This window comes from Canis aureus, chromosome 6 (assembly GCF_053574225.1).
Source record: "Canis aureus isolate CA01 chromosome 6, VMU_Caureus_v.1.0, whole genome shotgun sequence".
NCBI lineage: Eukaryota > Metazoa > Chordata > Mammalia > Carnivora > Canidae > Canis > Canis aureus.
The window spans coordinates 59,506,970-59,526,892 of NC_135616.1; the positions used below are offsets into that span (position 1 = coordinate 59,506,970).

The 19,923-nt window shown below is 38.4% G+C and overlaps 1 protein-coding gene across 5 annotated transcripts in view; it reads left to right on the plus strand.

Moving 5' to 3' along the window:
• Positions 1 to 258: 258 nt before the first annotated feature.
• Positions 259 to 19,923, plus strand: part of RASAL2 (RAS protein activator like 2) — a 347,106-nt gene continuing 327,441 nt past the window's right edge. For 2 of the 5 annotated variants that reach the window (XM_077901811.1, XM_077901814.1), the window contains exon 1: positions 259 to 509. In XM_077901811.1, coding sequence (XP_077757937.1) covers positions 308 to 509 — 202 coding nt within the window. In that variant the 5' untranslated portion in view covers positions 259 to 307. Of the gene's footprint in view, positions 510 to 757; positions 929 to 19,923 lie in introns of those variants that run through there. The other 3 variants (XM_077901815.1, XM_077901812.1, XM_077901816.1) reach the window with 3 other exon arrangements.

Below are 19,923 nucleotides of genomic sequence, written 5' to 3' on the forward strand. Positions count from 1 at the left end.
CGCCGCCCGTCCCGGGGGGGACCCACACCTGAGCCCCGGACCCGGACCCGGACCCACCCCCGGCCCGGGCCACGCTGGATCCGCCTCCCGGCCCGGGTCCCGCCCGCCGGCTGCAGGTGGGCTGCGGCGCCCGAGCCGCGGGCAGTGGGCGGCGGGGAAGGAGGTGAGCCGCTCGGGTCGTTGCCCCGCCGCCGCGCGCTCCTCCTCCCCTTCCCGCAGGCAGGGCGCGGAGCCGCGCGCCCGCCCCGCCGCCGCCGCCGCCTCACCCGCCGCTCCCGCCGCCGCCCCCGCGTCCCTCCCGGGCACCATGGAGCTCTCCCCGTCGTCCGGAGGAGCCGCCGAGGCGCTGTCCTGGCCGGACATGTTCCCGGCGCTGGAGTCCGACTCGCCGCTACCGCCGGAGGAGCTGGAAGCGGTTCTCCCCGTCGGCGGGGCCGTGGCCGGGGGCATGCTGGATCGGATCCTTCTGGAGTCGGTGTGCCAGCAGCAGAGCTGGGTCCGGGTGTACGGTAAGGACCGCAGGCCGTCGGAGGGCTGGCGTCGGCGCTCCGGCCGATCCCGCCCCCGCCCCCAGGCCCCCCCGGGCCCCCGGCCCCCCGACCCCCGGCCGTCCCGGGTCGTGCCCCGCACCCCCTCCCTTTCTGTCCCGGCGTGCGCGTCCGCCAAGTTTCTCCAGAGTAGCGCTTGAGCGGAGGCGTCCTGCCGTACGGTCTTTGGACCTTTTCGGACGCCTGCAGGACGTTTTCAGGTGCGGTCCAACCACGCAGACCTCAGAGTCAGGCGCTAAGCTGGAGGGGGCACTGTCACCCGGTTTCAAGGAGGTCGGACGGGGACGCCCCGTGAAATCAAGCGAGCCGAGTGTTCATGTCTTTCTCCTTGAGTGAGGCGAGGCTGCAAACCGAGCTACTACGGAATAGCTTAGCAGTGGGTAAGACGGCAAAATAAACATAGAATGACCGAAAATATTAATTTGGTGGGAACAGACTGGCCCGTAACCTCTTTCCGAGACTCACTCTCCCAAAGGCCACCAGTTAGTCGATCCAAGGGGTGCGGGATGGTGTCAGATGGCACTATTGTTTCTGGTTCTCGTTTTGTGAAAGCGACCGGGCTGCGGCTGCGACTCAGCAAGTTAAAAGTGATGAACACACTGAAACTTTCCCTTTCTGCATTCCTAGTAACCACCTCTTTAATTAAAACTGAATGATGAGATTCTATTAGGGTGAGCCTTGTGGCAGCCTTGAAGCCGGTGCTGGTTTTCAGAACTCCTAGCCCAAGGATTTATAGCTTGGAATTCAGGGATCGAGCTGTGGCTTTCCAAAATATCGAAACAGTCAAGATGTTTATCACTTAGCTCACGTGGGCACAAGACATTAGCGATGTCGCTGACTCCAAGAGGGCAAATTTGAAGCACCTGGGATCAAAGACGACGTTAAGATGTTATCCTCCAGTCATGTGCATTGAAGCCTATAGTGATCAGTACATTATGCCTTTTTCCTTCATCCTTCTGAAGAAGGTATGTGATTACTATTCAAGAGGGACCAAGACTTAGAAGTTCTCTCTCTGGATGGTTTTTGGTTGATTTCAAGACTTCAGGTCCATCATTAGCAGAAAGATCACAGAAAGAGGAGTCCAGAGACTTGAGTTTTTGTCTTGGTTCTGCCAGTAAGTGGCTATGTGATTTGGGGTAGATCAGGTCACTTTTTTTTTTTTTTTTTTTTGAACCTCTGATTCTTCATCTGTAAAACGAATGAATTGGATTAAATAATCTCTTAATGGCCCTTTCAATTGTAAAAATCCTGTAGTTCTTACAACCACTTCTTAAGGATTTATGTATGTACCACTTTATATTTTGCTCGGTGCTTATACATGGTCTTTGATGTTGTTCTAAGTAACTGAAAGAATTAAAGCAAAGAAGTAGGAGATGATGTAAGGTCATCCAGTTCATTCTCAGCAGATTAAAAACTTGAGTGCCTGATTTCCCATCCACCTGCTGATCCCATTTATCCGATAGCTTATAACAAAGGTTGACAAGAACCTGAAAATGAACTCGAATTGGAGTATATTGTAGTTAGAATGTTTTTCCATCCTATCCTCCTCTTTATCATTACACACTTCTCTGGCACATTGCTTTTTACATAAAGTCAGAGATAGGGTCGTGTTACTGTGAGAATATGTATTTATGATAATTTGGTATTTCAGTGTCCAAAAGTATTCTGTCTGGGTATTCCAGACCTTGCGTAATTTTTTTTTTAAGATATTTATTTATTTATTTATTATTTATTTATTTATTTATTTATTTAATTTATGATAGACATGCAGAGAGAAGGAGAGACCTAGGCTGAGGGAGAAGCAGGCTCTGAGGGGAGCCTGATGTGGGGCTCGATTCCAGGACCCCGGGATCTGAGCCAAAGGCAGATGCTCAACCACTGGGCCACCCAGGCCCCCCCCCCCCCCAGACCTAACATAAATCATTGTTCTTTGCATGAAACCCATAAAAATAGGTGCATGTTTTTGTTGCTCATTTTTAGGGGTAGATTTGTGAGTGGTGTGTGGTGTGTATGCATATATATACATACAGATATGTGTATATTTTTAAGTATATATAAATATGCATACATATATTCTCTACTCACATGTACTATGCATGTCAGTGTCAAGTTGCAGACTTTCCACAGCATTGTAACTTTTTTGCTTTTCCTATCAATTAACCAGATGTTTTAATTTACTGTTTAGTGTACTTATACTTTCCTTCCTCTAAGGCAGTTCATCCTGGATACTACTTTGTTGTCTTTAGTTTAATGTAAATACTCCAAAACTATCTGAATGATTCTTGGCTTCTCTGTGTCCTTAGCTAGTTTTTAAGTTGCCTATTGCATAACTCTTTGAAAAGCTTTTGAAATAAAAATAATAGAATGTGGAAAATCGATTTGGAAAACACTAGTTCATTTTGGTTTTTTTTTTTGTTTACTTGTTTATTTTGTGTGTTCACAATCCTGATTGTTTTGGAACACTTAGGTTCTTCTACACAATTTAAGGAGACTTTGATGAGTGTCGGCTAATGTTTTTAAAGGAAATTCAGAAACTGGGAATCTAGTCTAGAGTATACAACTGGGGATTGAGAACTGGAGTTTTCATTCTCTCTTTGCCACAAATTGGTTGTCTAACTTTGGGTAAGTAATTTTAACTCTGTGGCTCTAGGTTTCTACATAAAATGTAAAATCTGGACTAATTGGCATCTGTGGTCCATTTTAGCTTTAGAGTTGTCTGATTCTGTGGCCTGCCCTATTATTTTACCTATTACTTGGCCTACCAATTCCAGTCTGACTCTTGGGGACAAGCATCAAGAAAGCCTCTCCCCCCTTTTGTTTTTCTTAAAGATTTTTATTTATTTATTCAAGAGAGACACAGAGAAAGAGGCAGAGGCAGAGACAGAGGGAGAAGCAGGCTCCATGCAGGGAGCCCGACGTGGGACTCGATCCTGGGTTTCCAGGATCACGCCCTGGGCTGAAGGCTCGCTAAACCGCTGAGCCACCCCGGCTGCCCAAGAAAGCCCTTAATGAGTTTAAATCATGATTATCAGGGGCTTCTGAGGAGCACTTTTATCAAAAGGTCAGTGAACTTAGTTGTGAAAGCAGGAATGTCGAAGGCAGATGTATATTTGTTTGGAATGTTTTGACAAGATAGGAAGGTGGAGAAAATGGGGATCTTGTTTAGGTGAAGCTTATTCAGTTTTGAGCACTAACCTGAAATAGCCATGTGGACTTTAAAAGGGTACAAAGTAAGAGCTGTATTAAGTGCTCCTGGCTTCTGGCTATGGTACACATTCTCTACAATATGTTTGAAATCAACATGCAAACATGCAAAAAAAAAAAATCAAAATGGCACTAACACCCCTCCCCCCCAACCTGAATATCTTAACAGAAACTTTTGGAAATAATATTTTGTTAGTTCGCCTCATGAAATTTGAAGACTAGGCACTGTTTTGAGTTTGCTATCGACTGTTTTGTTGATAATACCTGTATTCAGAGTTTTGTATATTGCCAGGATTAGAAAACTTTTTTTTGGAATCTGTCAGAGCTTTAAAATAGGTAGATGTATATTTAGAAGACAAATGCATCTCTTTGAGACATAGCTAAAAGAAAATATTTATGCTGCCCTGTCCTTCATTTTCTTTTAGTTGTAAAATGTTCCATTTGTTTTATCACAGTTTTATAATAAGTTGTGCCTGTGCCCTGTCAAGACTATAAAATATTTGATACCAGGAAGTCTCTCTTGTTTGTATTCCTATCTTGCCACCCCCTTCATTGTCACCATGTCTAGCAGATTGGTACCTTGCTCATAGTCAGTGTCTGTTGGATGTTGATACATGTGTCCTTTGACCATCCAGATCTCAACCTGACTGATTGTATGGGTGGCAGAGTAGCTTAAACAAAGGCATGCCACAAACAGCTAAATATGGATGCAGAATCCAAGAGCATCAAATGCAGAACATTTTTCAGATATTTATAGCCTCAAAGCAAAGTCAATTGGCTGAAAAAGCGCAGCAGCCTAGCAAAAGGAAACGGGAGCGGCAAAGCCAGCCTCACTGTCTGTGCTTTCTGGTAAACAATGAGAACATTAAAATTAACTACTTTACCATGAATGGATGGCGAGTGCAGGACACTGTTTGGGAGAAATTGAAGGTCCCAGTCTCTAGTAGGGCCTACATTGGAGCTTTGCACCCATCAGCATAACAGGTCTGCAAAGGCATGCACAGATGTGCTCTTGTATAGCTAGAGGGGAAATACAGTTATCGCACTAAAGTGCTCACCAAGAAATCATATGGTTTTGATTTTAATAGTATAAGCAGGACTTATCTAAAATATTCACTTAATAAAATAAATAACATCCACATTATTGCTTACCATTAAGCTAGTGTATAACTCACTGTTTATTGATGACTGATAGGGAGCTGCTGGAAATTTTCTAAAGGCTGGTACAATTTCAGCAAGCAGAACAGAAAGAATCATACTGCATCATATGCCATATAATTCTAGACATGTGATAATGAGAATTTGGTAAAAATTTCTCATGAACCTAGAAATGAATTGATATAGGGGGCGGTTTCCCCTGTTTGTATTAAATAGTTTTGCTTATGTTTCATGAATAAAGACAAAGATGAGATATATTTCATTGCATTTTTAGATAATATGCCTCTATATTTGCTTAAAACACTGCAACCAGTAACAAGTTCAGGAAATTGTTTCATTTTGGTCCAGTATGAATTAGATGTGACTAATTCACTGGCCTTATACGAAATGTTCTTAACATAATTAACTTTGCATATTCTCAGTGAATCACTCATTCTTACATGTCTTAAATATGTACCCCAGGCATGACTCCCTTTTTGTATTAATGTGTGGATGAAAGTTGTTTTAAGTTTTGTGCTCTAGCTAATTGATTGCTTGAAGAAAATCAGTGAATGTGTACCCAATATATCCCAAAACATGTTCACGTTGCTTAAGTGTCTTAATTTCCTCAAATACTATTAATTGAACTTTTATTATTATTATAATTATATAATAATTGTATTATAATTATTATTAAATTATATTAGCAATTCTTGGGATCTTTTAAATTTTTATTTTTATTTATGATAGTCACACACAGAGAGAGAGAGAGGCAGAGACATAGGCAGAGGGAGAAGCAGGCTCCATGCACCGGGAGCCCGATGTGGGATTTGATCCCACGTCTCCAGGATTGCGCCCTGGACCAAAGAAAGGCAGGCGCTAAACTGCTGCACCACCCAGGGATCCCCAATTCTTGGGATCTTAAGCTTGAGTTCAGTACTTAGATTGTGGCATTACCTTTGAATGTTGAAATGTTAATTTCCCAATACATTTTATGTACATTAGTAGACAGTTCGCTGAAACGAGAGATAACTATCAAAAGAATGCCTAGGCATATACTGTTTATTTTAAATTGTGGTGTTGATTTCCAATAGCCATCCCTTTTTTTCTTTTGAGAGAAAATTTGTATATCTCATTTAAATTTTCTGTTCTTTTAGTGTTTATAGACATGGACAATTTCCTTTATCATATCTTAGTATTTTTCTACCCTCTATTATGTTGCTTTATTGCTATTTCATTTTCAAAGATTGAAAATATTTTTGAAGAATAGAACTATACATCCATAGTCTCTTTTCCATAACCATTTGGACTAGAGTGTTTCAGAATCCAATTTTTTTTTTTTTATTTTAGAAAATGTGCTATGTATACAGTGACATAAGCCCCTTAGTGGGATCTGGAGCAACATCCAGGAATCAATCATGCTAATATTCCTACAGTTCAGTAAAAATCCACACAAAGTATGGTATAAGGCTATATATAGTGGTGTGTCATTGAAGGTCAGATTTTACTGCTGAAGAAGTTATGAAGAAAGTGTTTTCACAGCTTTTTGGACTTAGGAATTACAGGTATGGAATTGAGGGTATGTACAAATTTTCTGAACTAAATAATGCAAAGTTCTAGACTACACCTGTTTGAGAATAGTTCACTTAACAGGAGTGCCTTTATCTTTTCTACATTGTAAAAATCAGTGCCTGTACTTTAAAAAATGATGTACAATCGTGTGTCATTATGTTGAATGAAATAAATTTCTCGGATTTTCTAAGGAAGAAAAGGAATTCACATGACAAAGCAAGTAGGTTTTACTAAGATTACTAAGGAAGCGGTGGCAAGGCAGTGGTTTCTAATGCTTTCTTTCATTAGAAAGAAGGATGAGGTAAGTTGAAGCAGAGGATTTATGTAATTGTTCTTTGCAGTTGCTCTCTTCAGTAGCACAGAGTGATTTGACCACCTTTTAAAGTAGGTGAACCACAAAAAAGCATTCAACTAATGCCCGAGTTAATCCAGAAAAAATTCAGTTGTCTGCTCCCTTGTCCCTCCCTATTGGAATAACTTTTAAGTAACAAGAGAGGTGTTTGGTCTTGTTACCAGGAGGAGGAGTTTAAAGTGTACTGAGGGCACTACCGAAATTGCTTCACTCTGTCTTGGCAGAGGGATAATTGCTCTCTGATGTTGGTAAAAACACCTTTCTTCCTAAAAGCTATCAAGTGCTTCGTAAGACCTGTAGGTAAAGAACCCATTATAGATTTATAGCTTATTTTCTAATGAAGAAGGCAGCCATCAAAAAGTACCTGATATGCAAGTGGTAGAAAAAAAAAGATACGCCAAGGTTCAGGTAATAAGTAGGGTTAGTGGGTCTACTGTAAACAATAGAAAAAAAATGGAATCCTTGAAGGCATGACAAAACTTCATCTGCTAGACTGTGATACAGAAGTTGTCATCTTCCTTATCTCGACAGCAGATTTGGATGTTAGAGTCTAAGTTTTGACTTCCCTTACCAAGTGTTGGTTACATTAGTTAGTTGCCTGATTCTCCTCTGCTCATAAGAGTCCAATTTAGATCCTGATTGCATTCTTATGCCTCCATAAATTGTCAATACTTAGATTGTGGCATTACCTTCGAATGTTGAAATGTTAATTTCCCAATACATTTATGTACATTAGGAGTAGACAGTTGTTCGCTGAAACAAGAGATAACTATCAAAAGAATGCCTAGGCATATACTGTTTATTTTAAATTGTATTGATTTCCAATAGCCACCCGTTTTTTTCCTTTGAGAGAAAATTTGTATATCTCATTTAAATTTTCTGTTCTGCGCCTGGGTGGCTTAGTGGGTTAAGCATCTGCCTTTGGCTCGGGACATGATCTCAGAGTCCTGGGATCAAGCCCCACATCGGGCTCCCTGCTCAAGGGCTAGTCTGCTTGTCCTTTCCCCTCTGTTCCTCTCCCTGTTTTCTCTTCCTCTCTCTCAAATAAATAAAACTTAAAAAAAATTTTTCTATTCTGTTAGTGTTTATAGACATGAACAATTTCCTTTATCATATCTTAGTATTTTTCTATCCTCTATTATGTTGGTTTATTGCTATTTTAGTGTTCAAGTTCTGTTCACATTGTATCGTTGTCAGGCTTTCTAAAAGTACTCCTTACTGGACCCCTGAGTCCAAAAGGTTGGTAATACTTGCAGATACTGTTTGGGAGAGCAAAAATTTACAAAGGAAAACATTTTAACAAAAGGCAAGAAAGCAAAATTCAGAAGGATGCTGTGGAAAGTTAAGAAGAAACTTTATTTATTTATTTATTTATTTATTTATTTATTTATTTATTTATTTATATTACAAAGAAACTTTAAAGTTGATAGTCCTAAATATTTTCAGAACAATCCTTTAAGTTACCTCATTAAGGAAACTGGATCAGGAAGTTTAGCTTATTCCCAAAATTGGAGAACAAATTCCACAGTTTGCCAGGATTAGAACTCTAACCTCAGATTCCTCAGCCTCCTGTTTTAGCTTCTAGATCTTACTGCGTGCCCTTAGGGAGATGGCCTTTCAAAGCTTAAGGTCAGGAAAGCTGGACAGTGAGAAATACCAGATTGTTAGTTTCATAGTCTTGAAGGGAAATGCTGGAAGTACCATTACCTAGGTAACAGAAAACAAAAATGGACAAAACATTCAGAAAGTAGGGGGATGAAATAATCTTATAGTGTGATTCTTAAGAGGTAGAGTAGAAGACAGATTAGATATTTTTCATCTCTAAATTTTTTATCCATAAATCCTCTATTTTGTAATTGGAAGTAATGTTTTAAGGAAATTTAAATGTTTCATTTGTGATGCTTAGAAACCTGGATGATACCTAATAAGTTTCTACCTTCTCTTTTAATTTCTAACCTCTCTGATTCACGTTATAAATTAATGCCTTGGGATCCCTGGGTGGCGCAGTGGTTTAGTGCCTGCCTTTGGCCCGGCGCATGATCCTGGAGACCCAGGATCGAATCCCACGTCGGGCTCCCTGCATGGAGCCTGCTTCTCCCTCTGCCTGTGTCTCTGCCTCTCTCTCTCTCTCTCTCTCTGTGTGACTATCATGAATAAATAAATAAATAAAATCTTTTAAAAAAAATAAATTAATGCCTTTTTTCTTACTATGAATATAATAGTGCTTAATGTAAAGAATTTGAATTATAGGAAAATCCAAAGAAAATTAAAGTCACTTGTAATTACACTTCTGAGAGATAACTATTCTTTTAATATTTTGTTATATTTTTATCCCTGTCTTTTCTGTGTAAAAATGTACTTCTTTGTATGTATTTGCTATCATATTGCATATATTTTACATCTTTCTTTTCTTTTCTTTTCTTTTCTTTTCTTTTTTCTTTTTTTTCTTTTCTTTTCTTCTTTTTTTAAAAGATTTATTTATTCATGAAAGACAGAGAGAGAGAGCAGAGACATAGGCTGAGGGAGAAACAGGCTCCCTGCAGGGAGCCCAATGCAGGGGGAGAAGGGGGACTGGATCCCAGGACCCTGGGATCATGCCCTGAGCCTAAGGCAGATGCTCAACCACTGAGCCACCCAGGAGTCCCTAAATTCTGCCTTATTTCTAACAGTGTGTTTTCTTAGTTGTTAAAAATGTTGAAAACTTTTCAAATATATTTTTATTTATAAATTTAAGTAAAAAAATAGGTAGACATTTGCATCTTTCAATATTCAAAAGATATAAGAGGATATTCCATGAGGTCTCTCTCACCCCCTCCTCCTTACCCCTCACTTACTTACCATCTGGCTCGCAATCATTGTTCACTCCACACAATCAATAAATGTTTGAAATTCTTGTGTATCTTTCCATACCTATTCCCTGCCCAGAAAAACAGATAAATAGATAGGTATATAAAAATTCTACCAAGAGTGGGATCCAAAAAATTTCGTTCATAAAAATGCAAGGTCATGTTTTTTTTTGAAGTTAATGAATGGACTGGAGCAGGCCTGCAAAGGAAGTTGGCTGGGAGTCCTGGGGGTCAGGAGCCAGTTGTTAATTGCTTTATATCTGAATTGATATTATCATAGTTTTTACTCTGTGTATGCTTTTTTCTCCTTTTTAACACAAATGATAACCCGTTATAAGAATTTATCTGCACCTTGTGTTATTCCTGCCTCATACCCTCTCTCTATACACACTTATTAAAATATTTTTGACATAGTTTCCTGTCAGTTTGTAAAGCAGTTCTTCATTCTTTTTGTGACTGAATGAATCATAATTTATTTAACCAGTCCCCAAGTTTTGCTGGTATAAGTGATAATACAGTGAATAATCTTGAATATAAGCCATTTTGCTTGTGTATAAATATTTTTGTAAGAAAAAGTCATAGAATTGCTAGGTCAAAGATATATGTACTTATAATTTTGAAAGATATTCACAAGTTGCTCTTGTTATAGGTTGTAACTATTTATATTTCACCAGCAGTGTATCAGGATGCCTGTCTCTATACATAGGGAATTATCAAGAATTTTTGAATATGTGACAATCTAAATGATGAAAATAGTTTAATTTTTCATATCTCTTACATTGAATGCCTTACAGAGCCATTTAAATATGTCCTTGTCTGTGAATTGTACATATTTTTGCCCATTTTTATTGGGTTGTTGGATCTTTTTCCTAGTGATTTGTAGAACTCCTTATTAAATAAGAAGGCTTTTACCTGTATTGAGTTGCCAGTATCTTCATTTGTCTTTTCTTTGCCTCTCTACAAGAAATTCTTTTCATACAGTTGAATGTATCAGTCTTGTTTTTTTATGGCTTTTGGACTTTATGCTATAGTTAGCATGGCCTTTCCTATTCTGAGGTTATAAAATAATTCTTCCATGGTTTGTCAAGTACTTTTTTGTTTTCATTTTTTACATTTATTTAATTAAAAAAATATTTTTATTTATTTATTCATGAGAGACACAGAGAGGCAGAGACATAGGCAGAGGGAGAAGCAGGCTCCCTGCAGGGAGCCCAGTGCAGGACACATTCCAGGACCCCAGGATCATGACCTGAGCCAAAGGCAGTGGACCTGAGCCTAAAGCAGATGCTCATCACTGAGCCACCCAGGCATCCCCACTTTTTACATTTAAATCTTTGATCCATTTGGAATTCATCTTGCTATAAGGTTTGAGATATAGATACAATTTCATTTTTAGAAAGATGGTTTTCCAGTTGTCCTAACACTATTTGTTGAATAATCCATCTTTTCTCCACTGATTCAAGATGACTTCTCTATCGTCTAATAGACTACCATTTATATTTTGGTTTCTTTCAGGATTTCCTACTCTGTTCTAATGGTCTGTCTATACTGATGTGTCAGTATCACACTGTTTTATTACTCAACTTTTATAATATAAAAATATAATTTATTAATGAGTCTAATTTAACACAACTTATTTAACCATTATCCTATTTTAGACATTAACATTTTCCTAAATTTTTATATTCATAGTCTGATTGTCTTTGTGCACAAATCTTTGAATTGAACTTCTGTTTTTCTTAGGCTGAATTCCTAGAAGAGTGTGTTTTTTAAAGGCCTGAGACTTGGTGCCAAATTGGTGTGACCTTCCTAGAGAGCAATTCTACCACAAATATGTGAAATTATGGCTCATAATTTAAATCCTACTTTATATATTGCTACTTTCAGCACATTGAAGTATTTTTATATAGATTTCATGTGGTGCCTTAAGCATTATTTAGCACGTATTAAAAGTCCTCAGAGTAATGCTAATAACACTGCCCTTCAAAAATGGAGTTGCTGGGCGGCCCCTGTGGTTTGGTGGTTTAGCACCGCCTTCAGCCGAGGGCCTGATCCTAGAGACCCAGGATCGAGTCCCACGTCAGGCTCCCTGCAATGGAGCCTGCTTCTCCCTCTGCCTGTCTCTGCCTCTCTCTCTCTCTCTCTCTCTCTGTGTCTCTCATGAATAAATAAATAAAATCTTTAAACCCCCCCCCCAAAAAAAAACCCACGAAAAACAAAAATGGAGTTGTTTTTCTAATGGTATTCTTTTTCATTAATGGTGTATTTCCAAATGAAGGAGGGAAGGACATGAGTATAGATAGAGTCAAAGCAATTGGTCTGCTAGAGGGTCAAATCCATGACCATGGCTTTATTTATATGCTACGTTAGAATCCAGCTGAAATAACCTGACATATAGATATATAATGGTTCAAATAACTCTAAGAACGTAGTTGGTGGCTTTCATCTCAGCTGTTGGTGTCCTCCTTCTACTCTTTGTTTCTTAGAGTATTAAGAAGGAAGTGACATTCATGAAAATTCTTTTGAACATGATTTGAATATAGGGTCATTTAGTCTTAGCTGGATGAACAACTACGTTGTATGTCTTATATAGTACTTATATAATTAGTGTCTAATTCAAGGAGTGGCAACAAGAACTAACATTAAGGACAAAATTAACTGAAAATCTTTTCTTCAGAAAAAAAAAGAGTAGAAAAATTAGTCTCTGCAAAATCATAGTTTATAAAGACCATTAATTAACCATTAACCAAATTTTCTTTTCTCTTTTCTTTCTTTCTTTCTTTCTTTCTTTCTTTCTTTCTTTCTTTCTTTCTTTCTTTCTTTCTTTCTTTCTTTTCTTTCTTTCTTTCTTTCTTTCTTTCTTGACTTTTCTAGAGCAGATTTAGATTCACAGTAAAATTGAGAGGAAGGGGGCAGTCCCCGTGGCGCAGAGGTTTGGCGCCTACTGCAGCCTGGGGTGTGATCCTGGAGACCCGGAATCAAGTCCCACGTCGGGCTCCCTGCATGGAGCCTCCTTCTCCCTCTGCCTGTGTCTCTGCCTCTCTCTCCGTGTCTATGAATGAATAAATAAAATCTTTAAAAAAAAAATTGAGAGGAAGGTATGGACATTTCCTGTATATTCCTTGTCCCCACATCTGCATAGCCTTCCCTATTATCAACATCTCTGACCAGAGTGGCACATTTTTTACAGTTGATGAACCTATGTTAACGCATCATTTGTAGTTCATATTAGGGTTCCCTCTTGGTGTATACATTATGTGGGTTTGGACAAATGAGTGGTATGTACCCACTATTTTAGCATCATACAGAGTATTCCCTCCCTCCCTCCTTTCCTTCCTTCCTTCAATTTTATTTTATTATTTTGTTTTATTTATTTTTAAAAAATATTTTATTTATTCATTCATGAGAGGCACAGACACTGGCAGAGGGAGAAGCAGGCTCCATGCACGGAGCCCGACGTGGGACTCAGTCTTGGGTCTCCAGGATCACACCCGGGGCCAAAGCCAGTGCTAAACTACTGAGCCACCCGGGGTGCCCATCTTCAATTTTATTTTTTAATTCATCTCTATACCAACATGGGACTCAAACTCAACCACAAGATCAAGAATTGCATGCTCCACCCACTGAGCTGCCAGGTGCCCTTCCTACAGAATATTTTCATTGCCCTTTATGCTCTGCTCTGTTTATTCACCTCTCCATATCCCCTACCCCCTAACCCATGGCAGCCACTTACATTTCTGCCTCCTTGGTTTTGCCTTTTCCAGAATTCTATATAGTTGGATTCATATCCACATTTTTTTTTTTTAATAAACTTTTTTTTTAAGATTTTATTGGTTTATTCATGAGAAACACACACACACACACACACACACACACACACAGAGGCAGAGACACAGGCAGAAGGAGAAGCAGGCTCCATGCAAGGAGCCCGACGTGGGACTTGATCCTGGGACTCCAGGATCATGCCCTGGGCCGAAGGCAGGTGCCAAACCACTGAGCCAACCAGGGATCCTCTTTATCCACATTTTCTTTTATCAGCTAGCTGTTTCATTTAGCATGAATTATATATAATGAATAATATGATTATTATATAATTATAAGCTTGCCTAACTAAGTCGGAAAGGAGCAAATAGGAACAAAGTAGTTTACATTTTAAAATGATATAGAACAATTTGAGTGTGAAACTAGGAATCTATATCCAGTTAATATTGTGGAGGCTCTTAGGAAATTGTATTTGAATTAAATTTGAGCAGGATATAATATATATTTATTTTGCTTCTGTGATTCCCTTAGGCTTCACTACATACAATTCTTAGTAAATTTCAAGAATGCCTCTGAGTGAGGAACCCAAGGCCTTTCTACTGCATGTTCCTATTTTGAAATGGGTTTGAAATGGGCTTGTTTTGCTCAGGTGGTTGGTGACTAGTTTGTAGCAATAAACAGACCTTGAAGAAGATAGCCAGGACAATAGCTACTAACAAAATACATGTTTCAGTATCTAAGAGAAGACCTTATCTTTCATATTTTCTGGTTTCATAAAGACTTCATAGTTTTCCTTTTTATAGAAATGAAGGTTTACATGCTTTTTTTTTTTTTTTAAAGATTTCATTCATTCATGAGAGACACAGAAAGAGAGGGAGGCAGAGACATAGGCAGAGAGAGAAGCAGGCTCTATGCAGGGAGCCTAATATAGGACTCGATCCCAGGACTCCAGGATCTTGCCCTGTGCCGAAGGCAGGCGCTCAACCACTGAGCCACCCAGGTGTCCCTATATGCTTATTTATTAATCTAGCTTGATAACATGGTTAAGAAAGAACAGTATCATCCTGTGGTGATTTCCTATTGATATGGAAAGGTAATCCAGAAGATTTGACATGGCCATTTTTCTTACTGTTTTAAGTCAGAAAGTCCTAAGAGGAGATTTTTAGTTACTTGCATCCCAGATTGTGTTTTTGGTATATACCTTGATTGTCAGGCCAGAGTGTCACCTTGAAGAGGTATTATTATATCTATTGGCCAATAATCTTTCTTTTTCTGAAGCTTACCTAGCAATGATGTTTCTCTTATGTAATTGGTAATGTTATTCCATTTACCTATAAGCATATTATATAAAATTCTGTTTTTACAAAATTGCTTTTTTTCCCTGTAATCTCAAATATCCTGTTTTTCTTTCAACAAATTTATGAAACATGGTAAGTAGTTTTTTGGGGAAGAAATCATGAAATCAAGTAGGATTAGAATCTGGGTAAGGTTGAATCTGAGTTCCAATCCAGTCCCCCCCCCCCTTTTTTTGAAAGATTACCCTATCTCTTTTGTCTAAGCTCATAGTTACTGTTTCTAATTTAATATATTTGTGTTAAAATGTATCACAAACTGTTTAAAGTAGCATTTTAACTCTTTTCTAAATTGTTTTAGATTTTGCAGTTGTTCTTAATATATCTCTGCTCTTTCAGAGTCATATAGTTAAGAATGGATATCAAGTTCTTGAGTGGTGAACTGCAGCAATAAAAGTGAAAATGTTGAGTGGAATAACCAATAGATCCTTTTTCTTTGTGTGTGGTAAAATATACATACTAAATTTCATTTTAACCATTTGTAAGTGTACAATTCAAATATAATCCTGGGGCACCTGGATGGTTCAGGGACTCTTGATCTTGGGGTTGTAAGTTTGAGCCCCATGTTGGGTATTGTAAAAAATTTTTTAAAAATGCAGTCACAATGTTGTGTAATCCTCACACTGTCTATACTCAAGTTTTTTTCATTACCCCCAACAAATACTATGTACCTAGTAAACAATAACTGTCCCTTTCCCCTCCTACTAGTTCATGGTAACCTCTGTTCTACCTCCTGTCTCTATAAATTTGCCTATTGTGGGTACTTCATACAAGTAGACTCATACAATATTTGTTCTTCTATGTCTGGCTTATTTCACTAAACCTGTCTTCAAGGTGGCATATATCATCTTCTTGTAGCTTATATCAAAATTTCATTCTTTTAATGGCCAAATAATATTTGTTTGTTTATCCATTCATCTGTTGATGGATACTGAGTCATTTCCATCTCTTGGTTATTGTGAATAATGCTTCTATGAACTCTGGTGTACCAGTATCTCATTGAGAACTTAATTTCAGTTCTTTTGGATATATACCTAGGAGTAGAATTGCTGGATCTTGTGATAGTTCTGTTTAACCTTTTGAGAAATGGCCAAACCTTCCATATATCTGTACCTTTTTTTGTTTTCCTACTGTAATGCACAAGGGTTCCCATGTCTCCACATTCTTGCTCACACTTATTTATTGTTATTTTCCATTCCTTTTGATATAGCCATCCTAGTAGGTGTGAAGTGGTGTCTCATTGTGGTTTTGATTTTCATTTTCCTCATGATTAGTGGTGGTAGATATCTTTTCATGTGCTTATTGGCCATTTTTATATTTTATTTAGAAAACTGTCTTTTCAAATCCTTGTTTTAAATTAGTTCTTAGTAGATATATTTGTATTTTTTAAATTGTCAGTGATAGTGTTAATTATCCTATGTATTAAACTTAACTCTAGTAACACTGCCAATCATGACTATAATTGTAGCAACAACAATAGTGACAAAGTAAAACTTCTTGGGTGCTTATTATGAGCCAGGCACAGTTCTGGGTGTTTTATGCCTATGAATTTATTTAATCTTCATGAATACACAATGAAGTAAATGCTGTTATTATCCTTATTTTGTAGATGAGGAATCAGAAGCATAAAGATGTAAAGGAACTTGCTCATGGTGTATAGCAAGTAAATGGCTGATGTAGGATTTTTTTTTTTTAAAGATTTTTATTTACTTATTCATTCATGATAGACACACACAGGCAGAGACACAGGCAGAGGGAGAAGCAGGCTCCTTGCAGGGAGCCCGATGCGGTACTTGATCCTGGGTCGCTAGGATCAAGCCCTGAGCTGAAGGTGGCGCTAAACCGCTGAGCCACCCAGGCTGCCCTGATGTAGGATTTGAATCCAGGCGGTTTGCTATTGAGTTATATTCTTAATTGCTATATAATTTGGCTTCTCATCTATAAAAATTCAAAACTGTTACTACAAGGAGCATAAAGTGTGGTGTTTTTTAATTTGAACCTTGAACCTGTAGTTTATCTATATGTTTTATATACCACCATAACTGTAAACCAATGACATTTGATTGGCTAGCTGTGCTTTGGATGTTATGATGTTACTGAATTTTTTTGTAGAGTTGTCCAAGTTCTATTAATCGTAGATAACATAAGAAAGCTGTGTGTGGGTGAGTAGTGTGATATTTCTTTCTTTTCCTTTTCTTTTTAGAGACAGGAAGAAAGCACATGAGCGAGGTGGGGGGGGAGGGGGCGGAAAAGAGAATTCTAAACAAGCGCAGAGTCCAATGTGGGGCTTGATTTCATGACCCTGAGATCATGACCTGAGCTGAAATCAAGAGTTGGATCCTTACTGAACCATCCAGGCGCCCCATGATATTTCTGTATTTAAAAAAAGATTAAACAAGTCCGTTAGCTATCTAAAATTTATGTATTTTTAGCAGTAATACAAAATAGGAAAATTGCGTGTTTGTTTTTTGAAGAAAAGCATGCCTTTTTAGGCTTGTCTGTTTAACCAAGCCACTGAGAATGCCAAAATTTAAGAGACCACATTGTCTTAAGAACCACGAGTTAGGGCAGCCCCAGTGGCCCAGCAGTTTAGTGCCGCCTTCGGCCTGCGGGTGTGATCCCGGAGACCCGGGATCAAGTCTCATGTCGGGCTCCCTGCATGGAGCCTGCTTCTCCCTCTGCCTGTGTCTCTGCCTGCCTGCTTCTCTCTCTCTCTCTCTCTCTCTGTCTCATGAATAAAAAAAAAAAAAAAAAAAAAAAAAAGAAGAAGAAGAACCACGAGTTGTGTTCATCGGGGTCATAGCCTTATTAATTCCAGGATGTAAATTTCAGGTGGCTTTCCAATTTAATATTAATTCTAAAAAGAGGATCCACCTTTATAGAGCCAGGCAAAGCCAAACATTGATCAGAGTTTGGCCAGATAGCATATATTTTAGGATATTTATAGAATTCACATGTTCTTCTGTAAAAGCCCAGGACCCGTGGCCTCTTGGTAGGTCTTACCTGCTTTCCTCTTAGTTCCTCTTCAGTCTGGCTTTCCTTGTAGTATATATGCTTTATGATTATTATAATTATAATACTTTTTTAAAGATTTTATTTATTTATTCATGAGAGACACAGAGAGAGAGAGAGGTAGAGGAACAGACACAGGCAGAGGGAGAAGCAGGCTCCATGCAGGGAGCCTTATGAGGGACTGGATCCCGGGTCTCCAGGATCACACCCTGGGCTGAAGGCGGCGTTAAACCGCTGAGCCACCTGGGCTACCCTATGCTTTATAATTAAACCTATCCTGAGGCTTGTATTTCAAGGACTCAGAAACTTAGAGGATGATTCATACATGGTAAAATGTGTGAATTGGTTCTGAAATTTAACTTATTTCCTGCTAATAAATTATAATTTTTCAAAATCTGTGATTCTTTTGAGCTATGGACAATGTAGCAAGGGGAAGTGAGGTATAATCTTAAGTTCTGATCAGTTCATTTTTTTTTTAAAGGATTTTATTTATTTATTTATTTGACACAGAGAGCTCACAAGTAGGCAGAGTGGCAAGCAGAGGGAGAGAGAGAAGCAGGCACCATGGAGCAGGGAGCCTAATGCAGTGCTTGATCCCAGGACTCTGGGATCATGACCTGAGCCAAAGGCAGATGCTTCACTGACTGAGCCACACAGGCACTCCTGTCAGTTCACCTTTTGATGAACATTTGGATTGTTGCCATTTTTTTGACTATTAGAAATAAAGCTTCTGTGAACATTTGTGTACAAGTCTTTGTATAGATGTATGCTTTTATTTTTCTTGGGAAAATACTTAAGAGTGGAACAACTGGGTCATATGGTAGGCATATGTTTAACATTTTAAGGAACTGTTAAACTGTTTTCCTAAATACTTATACTATTTTACTAGGTACAGTATGCAGAGTGTGACAGTTCGAATTTCACTGCCTTACCAACACTTGGTATGGTCAGTCTTAAATTTTAGCCCTTCTAAAAAGTATGTAGTGATACCAGTTGTGGTTTTAATTTGCATTTTTTTCTGATGACTAATGATTTTTCTGATGACTAATAATCTTTTCATGTGTTTATCAGACATTATTTTAGTTAGATGTAAAATCTTTTGTGCATTTTATTTTTTATTTTTTTAAAAAGATTTTATTTATTCATGAGAGACACAGAGAGAGAGGCAGAGACATAGGTAGAGGGAGAAGCAGGCTCCATGCAGGGAACCTGATGTGGGACTCAATCCTGGGACTCCAGGATCATGCTGTGAGCCAAAGGCAGATGCTTAACTACTGAGCCACGCAGGTATCCCTCTTTGTCCATTTGAAAATTGGGCTTGTCTTATTGAGTTACATGAATTCTTTATATATTCTGGATATAAAATCATTGATCATGTATGTGATTTAGAGTTGTTTTTCCCTGGTCTGTGACTTGTCTTACCATACTCTTAACAGTGTCATCAAAGAATACAAGTTCTTAATTTTGATGATGTTGATTTTTTTTTTCCTTTTATGAGTTGTGCTTTTGGTATTTGATATCAGAAATCTTTATCTCAGGGTCATGAGTTTGAGCCCCACGTTGAGTGTTGTAGAGTTACTTAAAAAAAAAGAAGAAAAATATTTGTGTGGCCCAAGATCACAAAGATTTTCTCCTATGTTTCTTTCTAAAGGTTTTATAATTTGAGGTCTGTGACTTATTTTTATTTTTTGTGTGTATATGATGCAAAATATTGAAATTTGTGAACAAATATGGACATCTATTCTAGAACCATTTTTTGGAAAGAGCATTCTTTCTGCACTCAGATGCCTTTGCATCTTTGTTGAAAATCAAATATATGTATGGGTCTATATCCGAACTCAATTATATTCTGTTGTTGTCTATGTTGACTCATGAGCATACTATTTTGATTACTATAATTTTATAATAAGTTTTGAGATCAGATATAAATCCTCTAACTTTGTTTTTCTTTTTAAAAATTATTTTGGTCAGGGCTTCTGAGTGGCTGAGTCAATTAAGTATCTGTCTATTCTGTTTAGGTGGTGATCTCAGGTTGCATTATTATCCTTCTCCCTATTCCTCTGCTGGCCCCCCGCCTCCCCTACTACCACTTGTGCAGGTGCGCTCTCTCTCTCTCAAATAAATGAAGATATAAAATC